Below are 11,046 nucleotides of genomic sequence, written 5' to 3'. Positions count from 1 at the left end.
CTGCAATCTATTGGAGCCGAGACGTCATCAATCAGTCGTAAATCAAAGTGCAACCTTGAGGCAAAGATCAGCACATTCAAATGTCAGAGTTCACATAAACCAATAACTCATTTGGGCTGGGCTTTGGCTTAAGCAGGCTATAGATGTGACACAATATTTCATTTTAACACTAATAATGTTCCTTACTGACCCAAATTCAAATCTGCCCATTTTAGTCAATGTTTTGATCACATGTATTATTCATGAACTCGTGAACTCAACTAATGTCATAAATGAAACAAAAAAAATATATATATATTGTAAAAGTTACTATTATTCAAATACAGTTTTCAAGCTTCAATGTACCAACAAACAAAACAATCTGATCCATAAGCAAACATCTGGCCTTTGGTGTTTAACAATATTGATTCACACTTGATTCAATTAAAACAATTTAAATACCTTTACAACAAAAGTAAGCAATGGGAAAAACAACCACTTTAGTCATGGCTCTTATTTATTGTTCCAGTGTTTATGAACTAATCTGAGGAAAAATGACATTTTTTTAATACTCTGTACACTGGAAAACAGTAGGGAAAGTCAGTGGTTTCAGAACATTATTAGCATAAAAAAATTACTTTAGGACTAGTGATGACAATAAAAACGGAAAATCATTTTAATCAAATTATCATAATTACAAATTATGTGGTTCAAGTGGTTCATGTGATGAGTACGAATAGCCTTTCACAATAAATGAAGAGTTTGAACCATAAAAACACACACATTTTGCAATCCAATTTATAATTTGAATCATTTCAGGACAAATAACAATCTGACAAATAAATCTGTTTAACCCAGGTGACAAAAATCTTAATAATTTGGAACTGAAATTATGCCAACAAAATGCAACCGTAAAATACAAATACGTTAATTCAAATAAAATAAACAAATACCTCTAACAAACACACTACATTGCAGAAATAAATAATTCTAGAGGTTATAAAGGTGGAGAATCACAATGATAGCAAAACGTTTCTTGTGTTGTTCACACATTGTCTCTATGACACAAAAAGCTTGTCCAAAAATGTCTCTGTCTAGGAATCTAAGGAGTAATCATTTGAAGAAGGCTCTTCTGGTGCTCCTTTAATCCCCAGTTTCAAAGCCATAAGATGTTTACATGGGAAACTTGTAGTTGGGTAACTGTTTAACAGATCAGAGGCAGTAAATCATGGACACCAAAACCACTTGAGACTCTTTCGGCTCTTTAGATAGCTCATTAATTACTGTCATTGTGCATTACGCTTGTGGTTTAGATGGTAACTCACAAGAAACTTTCACTACTGATTGATTCTGGCACACATTACTCTCTCTAAAACATTCAACAAATTGTGAAAGCAAGATCCAGATTAAACATTGTCCCTTCATCAGCTAAAGAAGTGACCACGGAAGTGTATCACACTGAAAGTAAAAAAATAAAAATAAACAGCAATATGCACTGACGTTCACACATCAGTGTCATACGTTAGGTAGTTTTATATCCAAAATCATTGCAGCAAAACTTTTTTGCAGTTTTGTATTGTAACAAAAGATGCATCAGAAAAGAAATCCTGAGCGCTGTTTGTTCTAACAGAGATATAAAGGTCATTGCATTTACGCTTTATGCTTCGCTGATGATTTACGCCATTCAGATTTCTTCACGTACACTCTTAAAAATAAAGGTTCTTTACTGGCAACATCCATGGAACCTTTCAAATGCAGAAAAAGTCGTAAATGTTCAAATGTTTTTTTCGGAACTGTTTACTAAAAGGTTCTTTGGGGAACCAAAAATGGTTCTTCTATGGCATCACTGCAAAAACGCCCTTTTGGAACCTTTATTTTTAACAGTGTAGGATCCCAAACAGATTTTCTTCAGTATGAAATTTGATTCGAACATTTTCATTTGACAGTGATCTCTAGGAAAATGTGTAATCGAACAAAACACTACAAGTCTCATGTGAGTTCCTGTGATCTTTGATACCCTGTGTTAAACCATCACAAAATCGTCTAAGAGCTTTTTTTTTCTCATTTTCTTTAAGATTTTACATTGAAGGTGTGCAGATTAGTGAGCAACATCCACTGCAACGACGTCATGCTTGAAACAAGATTTCAAAGGAAGGGCAAGGCTTCAGTCCTACTCTATTTGACATTATCTTTATTGACAAATATATGCATTATTTGGACAACCGTAGCTTCATAAATATGTCTGCATTCATCAATAAGAACACCTTGACACTTTATCTTCAATTCCAGTTTCAGAAAGATCAACCATTTTCTCTTCAGATCACCACAATCCAATCAACAACCTCGTCTTTCCAGATGGGCGAAGTATCCGTTAGCATTAATATGTACAACTCTACTTTCAAAAAAATCTTTTTTGATCCACTTACTCCTCCGAGCGACATTCACGGTGCAGGGGGTGCTCTGAAAGTACCAAAGGTATGTTAAAGCAGATGCTCTCAAGTGTCGTCCTCTAGTGCAGAGTAGCAAAGATCCTCCATCCTGGATGTCCAGTATTCCACGGGTGAAACAAAAACTGGAGTATTCGGAACAGATCAAGCCTCTGCACAAGATCACTAACACGGACCAAAAACAGATGACACCCCACACCCTGCCAGATTTTAAGAACAACGCCAAAGGGACGTTCTAGAGAGCTGAAGGACAGCAAATGGCTCCCATCCCATAATGCCAGGGTTTAGGCCAAGGCCATGGGGCACCAAGTGTCCCCTCGCACGGAGGTTGCCACGTCAGCTGTGGACGTCAGGCCTACATTCGTGTACAGACTCTCCTGCCCGGGGTATTTCACCATGGAGCCCGTCGTGCCTGGAACATCAACTTGGCCCACCAGCGTCGAAGAGTTGACCTAGATCAAACCAGAAAATGTCAGTATGACAAATAAAAGGAAAACCAGTTGTTGCAATGAAATTGACTATTTTTGCAATGACTTAAAAGCACAAAGTGTTGCGAGTTTCATGAGCAATGCAGAAAAAAATGTTAATCAAACACCAGCAACTTTTTAGCTGAGCAAATTCAGCAAAAAAATAACAATGTGTAAACTTACTGATGTTACAGGCACCTGTGTTGATGAAGGACTGTTCTTTGTGCACTCCTCTGAATTAGAAGACGATGAAGAAGTTGGAGTCATTGGGACAGAACTGCTTCCTGTGAATCATTTTAATCAGTTAGTTAACCTGCACTTAACCTTAATAGGGTTATTAATGAAAAAATTAACTTGTCTGATTAAGTTTTTGCTTTTATTATTATCATTATCATTTAACATACCAGATGATCCCTTTGTTTTGTTCAAAGTTTTTGGTTTTCTTTTCCTCGTCTGAATACCTTCTTTCTTCATGGCAAGGGGCCTAGGCACCTAAAAACATGAAATCATATTTTAAAATACTGTAATGTCGTCTGCTTTTCCTCGTTTATTTTAATAATATCAAACTCTTTTTTTCAGTTGTATTACATCTTGTTTTCATGGAATGTCTAATATAGCTTACCCCGTGTAACTTTGTGTAAAGTCCACACGCGTTGCACACGGGCTCTCCGTCTGCGTTTCTGCGCCACAATGTTGTAGTGCTCGTCTGGCAGTTTGCGCAGGACAGGCCGATCCGCCTCGAAGACGACTGGAGACGAAAGCAATTAAGAATGCCATTAATGAATAATAATAAAAATAAATTGTCTTATAGTGGTAGAATTCAATAGATATGGGCTGTTAATTTCTAGCAGATTAAATGCATGCTTCTAAACATAAGACCTACGCAATATCTTGTACTTTATTTATTTATTACTTGTTTAATGCAGTAAATTTCAAAATCATAAACAATAAAATAAAAGGTTTTCGATTACACATATATATTTAAAAAAAAGTTTACATTAAAAATGTCTTTTTGTAGCCTAAACAATTAATTTTCAATGCATGCAAACTTGTCTCGCCAATAAAAATAGCGTTTATTATGGGAGTAGACCTGTGAAGATGTTCCCAGATAACCTCTGGCTATTGTTTGAAATAAATAGGCAGGAAATTGAGTGGTTAAGTAGCTCATCAAGTCGGTGCTCACCATACGCTTCTGAGGTTTAATTAATGGTCGGCTGAGTCCATTCATTTTGCTGTACAGACCGCAGGCGTTACAGAGAAAGTGACCCGTGCCGTCGCGTCTCCACAGCGGGGTGGAAATGGAGCCGCAGTTGACGCACTCGCGGCTCTCCACCATGTCCTCCAGCAAATCTGAGACACAGACAGTTCCCCGTCAGTCAACATCACATTCACCATCAACTTCAATGTGGGCCAAGTGAATTGCGCCGACATAACACATTGTAACAGACTAATAGCATTAATGACAGATGTTATTATTGGTTTTCTCTGTAACACCTTTCTTTAAATAATTAAATTTACGCTGAAGTATCCACATTTTCGGAGCAGCTTGTAATTACCTAAACATTTTTATTTTAATCGCAATTAATTATATTGTAGGCTACATGCACACCTGTAACACGGACACTAAAGCAAAGCTGTATAATTTACATTAGCAACTAAAAGATACCAAAAGTACTTCGTTGATAGCCTCAGATTTATTCTGTATAAATCTGTTTTATTCAATTCATTTTAAACTTGTAAATGGTGTTATCATCAACGTTTCATTAGACTATAGCCTACACAACTATCTGTCGCTGTTGTAATAATTATTTGTGATTTAAACTTTTAACTTTGATTTATATTTAGTTATATTATAGTTATATTTAAAAAAATAAAATTTAAATCTGTCCGATGGCTCGTGCTTTCACCTGTCGCCAAACAGGCTACATGATAAAGAACAGAAATCGCTTGATGGAGGTAATCATAACCATTTCTGGCGGTACATTAAATTTAAGACATTTGATAGTCGTATTATAAATAAATCACCCAACTTTAATGTTTTGTTTATAACAACTTTTTGACATTGATCTATGTGTGAGAATGGCGCCATATTAGGCTACAAAGACTGCACCCTGAAAATGACCTAGTTGTGCCTTAACATTTAATAATTTAACAACACACAAATAAAGAAACAGATAAATAATTAAATTAATGAATTAATTATTAATTAAAACAATAATAATAATGACAACAATAATAAATAGCAGCCCAACAATTATTTAATTATTCACACGCTGCTCAAAATGTGAGAGAAAGTTGAGTTTTGAATTTTACAGTCAGAAAAGACCTTTGACATGATAAATAGTTATAGCTCACCTCCATTTGGCCCCCTGATAGACAGTGGTGCGCTTCTGGATTGCAGGGAATGCAGCATGGAGTTCTCGAAGGGCCCTGCTGGCCACGCCGCCGGTAACTGTGATAGCTGCGGTGCAACATACGAAGGATACGGGCTTGTGTAAGATCCACTTATTTGTCGTGAAAGGTACTGGTCTCGACTGTTTACATTCAGAGGAGTACTATAGCTGGTATCCCTCGATGTGCCGTTATTCATAGGCGGACTGGGGGAGTAGTGGAAACGGTTGGAGGTATGTGGGCTTCCAGTGCTGTAGGACGGGCTCTCCGGTGCGGATTGTGACCAGACCGAATGACTGCTGACAGCATGGCTGGGCTGCGATGACACGCTGGGTTGTAGGTACGATAAACTGGGTATCATCGTTCCAACGCGAGACGTCGGTACATAAACGGGAGAATTAGGGTTGGAGTGCATGTAACCGGCCGATGGCGTGTCGTTATAACCGGCCTGACTCTGGGCCGCGGCGATGGCCAGGGTTTGATACATGTCGGTAGGGTCCACAATTAAGCCTCCCTTATGCGTCTCCCTGGTGTGCCCACCTGAGATGATGAGTTTGTTGCCCTGGTCTAAATCCGTGAAGAGTGTAACGTCGTCAGAATTGGGCAGGGCGTTGTTGGGATGCCCAAAGTGGACGTAGGAGTGTAGGGGCCTGCCCTCGGCGCGACGCGTTCCCACCGCGTCCAGGTGCGTCGGCGCCGGTGATCTCAGCCGGTCCCTCCGGTCAGTGTTCAGGTAGCTCTGCTCAGCCGGAGACCCTGGGCTGCTGCTGGACACTTCGCGCTTGACCATGGACCAGCTGTTATCGCCCAGGTCCATCCAGGATCCCTTTTATATCTCACAGTGTGTGGAAAATACAGAGGCAGAGTGCACTGAAAATGAAAACATAAAAATGTGAGAAACCTTGAGGTATTCAGAATAGTGAATGATTTAAAAAAAAAGAAACGAGAGAACGAAAATATTTTACTTTTAAACACTAAAAGACAAAGAAAATCTCAACTTAAATTTTGCGCAAATATTTATTAAAATATTCTCACTTTTCCTTTTACTGCGGAGGAATAGTTTCACTTCAGAAAGCGCGTAATAGTCAGGTACAAACTTGGTACAAACTAAAACCCATACAGGGCTTTACACTGAAGATCTGAATCCATCCGTGTCATGAGTCCGTCCTCCCTCTTGATGTAGCCTCATCATAATTACCAAAAAACCCACACAACGTAACAGATAGGAAACAAAACGTAATATGTCTTTGCAGAAAAGAGATAACCACTTGATAAGACCCACAGAAGATAAGAGAGAGAGGCAGGGTAAAGAGAAAAAAAAAACAATACCCGAAATGATTTAGGCTCTCCTCAGCTGGCAACGAACTCAGCACCAAGACCAGAAGTTTGACAAGGGCTGGATAAGACATTTATAATCAAGACAAGAACTTGTGAGAAGAAAAAAGTCACCACTGACCTATTGGTGGTTTGCCATAAGTTGGTCTTCGCAGGATCCAGCGGTTATGTGGTTGCAGGACTTGGAGAACTATTAGGAATGAAAGTTCTCTGTTCACTCGTGACGATGTTTAAGAGAGGAGGCGCCTCCTGTGCTCCAAAGCTCTGATTGGATTCCAGCTTGAGCAAACACATCTGCTCGATAGGGGTGCTGCTCTTCATTTTCCACCTTACTTAGTTTTGATGTCCTTGATGTCGAATGGAAAATGCGAGTCTTATAAATCTGACTACATTTTCTCAAAGGGACGGAACATATTTAATTGCTTCAGCGGACTCTTTTCGGAACAAATATAGCTTAGATATTTTTCTCTGAAAGACAAGTACAAGTTAGTTGAAATTGTAATTTAAAGCAGTAATAAGTGGTGTCATTTAGTAGTCTAAATTGCTGGCATAAAATGGTTTTAGTTTAATTTATATCAGTTTTTTTTAAGTGTATACTCCCGAACATACATTCTATACTAAAATGTAAGCGAGCAAAACTACTAAAATCCGAATTATATATCTTTGAAATAATATTTTATATTATATTTGAGTTTTGTGTAAAAATGTTTAATCTGAGGGTAATCACGAAAACAGAATGATGAAATCAAGTACTCTTCAATTTGTTTTGATGTTCAACTTTGTCTGTGCTATGCAAATGAGGGTCGTTGCTAATTAGTTCATCTAAGACGATTGGGCATCGTTTAGGATTGTAAGGGATCCTACACAAACACCCAGCGGGCAATAGGCATTACTGAGTACTTCACTTTGAACAACAGATAATTCATTCAAACAGAATATACATTGCATTGTGACCTGATCAAGTATTGGAGGATGCCAATTAGATTAATCATTTTATAGTCGTGAGGGTCTCTGACTCGTTTGTTGTTCAGTTTATTCGATAACACAGAATTATTGTAATATTTGAGTTATGCTTTTTATTACACAATTGAGTTTATTAAATATATGTCATAAATTAAAACATATAATATTTATTTATAGAATAGTTATAATACATAAATAAATAACAGTGTGCTATTAACCCAACAGTGTGTGTCAAAACAGATATCTGAAGCTAAAAATGTATATTGTTGTTTTATATGATGTATTTTAGAAATGTCTTATTATGCACAGAATTATCATTTAAATAAAAATCGCTCTTATCACAATTTGAGAGAAAAAATGGATTGCGCAATGTAAAATGATAATATATATTTTTTTCATAGTCACTTGCAACTGGAGTATTTTTTAATAGTTTAGTACTATTAAAAAACATCCAGACAATTTAGGAGCACGTGTGAATACATGATCCGGGCGTCAGTCTGCTGTCTGTCCTGCAGTTATCTGACAGATGAGCTACTCTGCCAAGATGTGTGTCTGTCTCATAGTAGCCTAATAAAGACGCAGTGATATAAAATCGTTTGCTTTCTTTCATTTGGAGAATCAAAAACACAATTATTATGACGAAAATTCTTCTGGTTTAGACTGAAATAAATGTAAAATAAATAAGCATATGTGATAATTACTAAGAACTAATCGCAATTCCACTAGCTAATTAAAACTGTTAAAACACATAAAACAAATCGCATTGTTGTTAACAAACAAATATCATAATCATCATCATTGTAATCATCAACAACAACAATTAATGATACTTTTTTTGTAAAACGCAAAATCACATTTAATTAAGGCCTGTTTACCCTACAGAAGGACTAAAGTGAACTAAAGCGACAAATATAAAGCTTCTCTTTGATATTTCAATATGGGAGAATTTTATTTGGCACACACATTAGGGATATCATAGTTATCACTGCTGTTCAGTAAAATAAGGAAAGTTTAACATCGCCGTCGATCAAAACAAACAGGTTTAAAAATAAAACTAAACACCCGTATCGAAATCACAGCCTTATAATTATTTACGGGAATAAGTGTTTTCTACAGCATATGTGAAATATCATATACTGGCCTATTTATTACATGCTAGGCCACTACAAAGAGTCTTTATCAGGCTGCCTCCATGTACTTTGACCCCACAATGTAAAACGAATTCAACGAACACAATAGAGACACAATGTCTGTGCCAGTATGCTCTCATAAGCCAACAGCACTGATCGATGATTATAACGACAGCATTATCATCGTAATTCCAAATTATTATTAGGCTATTGTTAATATTATTACTATTATTATTCGTTTGTGTTTTGTTGATGGTAATGCGTAGACAATCATGTACACATTAAATAAAACACTAGAGTTGACATATTATTTGATAATTACAACTACAGAATAATTTAACTAGTTTGCTTTCTATCTAGAAAAAGCTCATAATTCAACAGTGCCATCAGATAATCTCTATTTGATTAGACAGCTTCAGCGGTGTAAAGGAAGAATGTTTGCGATTGGTCAGCGTCATATTAGATATTTGCTCACGGCTCATCAGGTTGCTTCAAACAGTGTTTCTTGTAGACCAATCATGGCTAGATTCGTTTGCTTTGTGTTGTACATAACTAAAGTTGCTGCCGCATGAATGATGATGAAGTGATCAAATACTCATTACCTTCGGTGACATATTGTAAGACCGGGTGTTGGCCTTTCCCAGGAAGACCAGTCATTGTGGACATGAAGTCACCGCAGTGCTTATAGTGTTTTAAATATCAATTTCCCAATTTATGTTTTTATGTAGGTTATGAATTAAATATAAAATGTGTAATTCACTCTCCTTACCATTACATTAATATTTGACATATGGTTTTCACAAAGTGTTATGGGTTTGTGCCTGGCACTGCCTTCTCCAGTTGAGCTAAAAGTCAGAGACTGTCATCTATTGAGAGGGACAGTCAGAGGCATATATGTCGCTGTTTGCAATAGTAGATGATTAAACAAGAAGGTGTAAAAGCAACCTTTGTGTGTGCGTGTGTGAGTTTATATATGGGGGCGAGTGGGAGAGGCCTCGATGGTAAACGTGTTAACAACCTTCTCACAGATCTTTGGTCACACCCTGTTGGAGTCATGCGATTCACCACTGTCACAATTGTATTTCTCTTGCTCTCGGTCTCAACACTGAGAGTAATTCAGTAGAAAAACAGAAGCATTCTAGAGGAAGTTCAAAAGAACCATGATGTATGTCTTTTGAGTCCTTTGTCAGTATAGATGGTGTGTAATAATAGTGTATATGTAAATAATAAATTCTATATATAATGTGCATATATACATATGGTTTTTACATCAAATAGTTACTATATCTAACATGCTATTAAAATGAAAAGGTTGTCATATACTTTGCTGCCACATTTTATGAAAATGTAGTTATTAACAAGGCAAATTTACAGTATGGACTTTGAACTATTAGGCTCCATGTGAGATGCCTTACTCGTTTAACATAGCAAAAGGAAAAAGAAAGAGCACAGTTACAGTATATACACAAATAACAAATAACAGTAACAGAAACACACACATATATAGAGAAAGAGAGAGAAAGAGAGAGAATCAGAATCCAAACAGTTTTCTATGGGCTGTTAGGCAGTTAAGAGCCAAGAGCAGTCAAGCACAATAGATGACCTATGAAAGATGAGCTAGAATTACAGATAAGAGTCCCAGCCATTAGTCGTTTGATTCAAGTGTTTAAGAAACTATTAGAGCTGCACATGATAGTTGATAGGGCATGTCTATTTTCTACATACACCAGATTTAATGGTGATTGTTTAGGTAGAAAGGGATTAGATTTAGGTTGAAAATGTACTTCTAACATAATAATAATAATAAATCCAATAGAAAGGTTAACCATAAAATAATGTATTAATTTATTAAAGTTATTAATTTTTAATTATTAGGAACAACAACAAACACTATCACACAATAATGTAATACGTATACAGTTGAGGTCAAAAGTTTACATACACCAATCTGCAAAATGTTAATTTTTTTTACCAAAATAAGAGGGATCATACACAATGCATGTTATGTTTTATTTAGTACTGACCTGAATAACATATTAAACATAAAATATGTTTACATATAGTCTACAAGATAAAATAATAGTTGAATTTATAAATAAAAAAATACCCGTTTAAAAGTTTACATACACTTGATTCTTAATACTGTGTTGTTACCTGAATCATCCACAGCTGTGTTTTTTTGTTTAGTGATAGTTGTTCATGAGTCCCTTGTTTGTCCTGAACAATTAAACTGCCTGCTGTTCTTCACAACAATCCTTCTGGTCCCACAAATTCTTTGGTTTTTCAGCATTTTTGTGTAGTTGAACCCTTTCCAACAATGACTGTATGATTTTG

General features: G+C 36.4%; 1 protein-coding gene across 2 annotated transcripts; it reads right to left on the bottom strand.

Moving 5' to 3' along the window:
• Window positions 1-478: 478 nt before the first annotated feature.
• On the bottom strand, window positions 479-6,810 carry gata6 (GATA binding protein 6). Of its 2 annotated transcripts, none has more exons than XM_073849755.1 (7): window positions 6,741-6,810; window positions 5,249-6,154; window positions 4,077-4,243; window positions 3,516-3,641; window positions 3,298-3,385; window positions 3,077-3,177; window positions 479-2,878 (listed from the first exon to the last, which is right to left on the bottom strand). In XM_073849755.1, exons 2-7 carry the CDS (start codon window positions 6,099-6,101, stop codon window positions 2,711-2,713), a joined length of 1,503 nt encoding a protein of 500 aa, XP_073705856.1. In that variant the 5' UTR covers window positions 6,102-6,154; window positions 6,741-6,810; the 3' UTR covers window positions 479-2,710. The 2 variants fall into 2 exon arrangements, with proteins under 2 accessions (XP_073705856.1, XP_073705857.1); XM_073849756.1 differs by lacking the exon at window positions 6,741-6,810 and adding an exon at window positions 6,320-6,477.
• Window positions 6,811-11,046: the final 4,236 nt, after the last annotated feature.

This window comes from Garra rufa, chromosome 10 (assembly GCF_049309525.1).
Source record: "Garra rufa chromosome 10, GarRuf1.0, whole genome shotgun sequence".
Lineage (NCBI taxonomy): Eukaryota > Metazoa > Chordata > Actinopteri > Cypriniformes > Cyprinidae > Garra > Garra rufa.
This window is presented reverse-complemented; position numbering and strand designations above follow the sequence as displayed.

Bases quoted from the DNA above. Each gene is read 5' to 3' on its own strand.
- gata6 (XM_073849755.1), bottom strand. From the start codon at position 6,101: ATGGACCTGGGCGATAACAGCTGGTCCATGGTCAAGCGCGAAGTGTCC. The intron at 4,244-5,248 runs GTGAGCTATAAC...TCTGTGTCTCAG, and splicing joins TATCAGGGGGCCAAATGGAG to ATTTGCTGGAGGACATGGTG. The intron at 3,386-3,515 runs GTAAGCTATATT...TCATGTTTTTAG, and splicing joins TTTACACAAAGTTACACGGG to GTGCCTAGGCCCCTTGCCAT.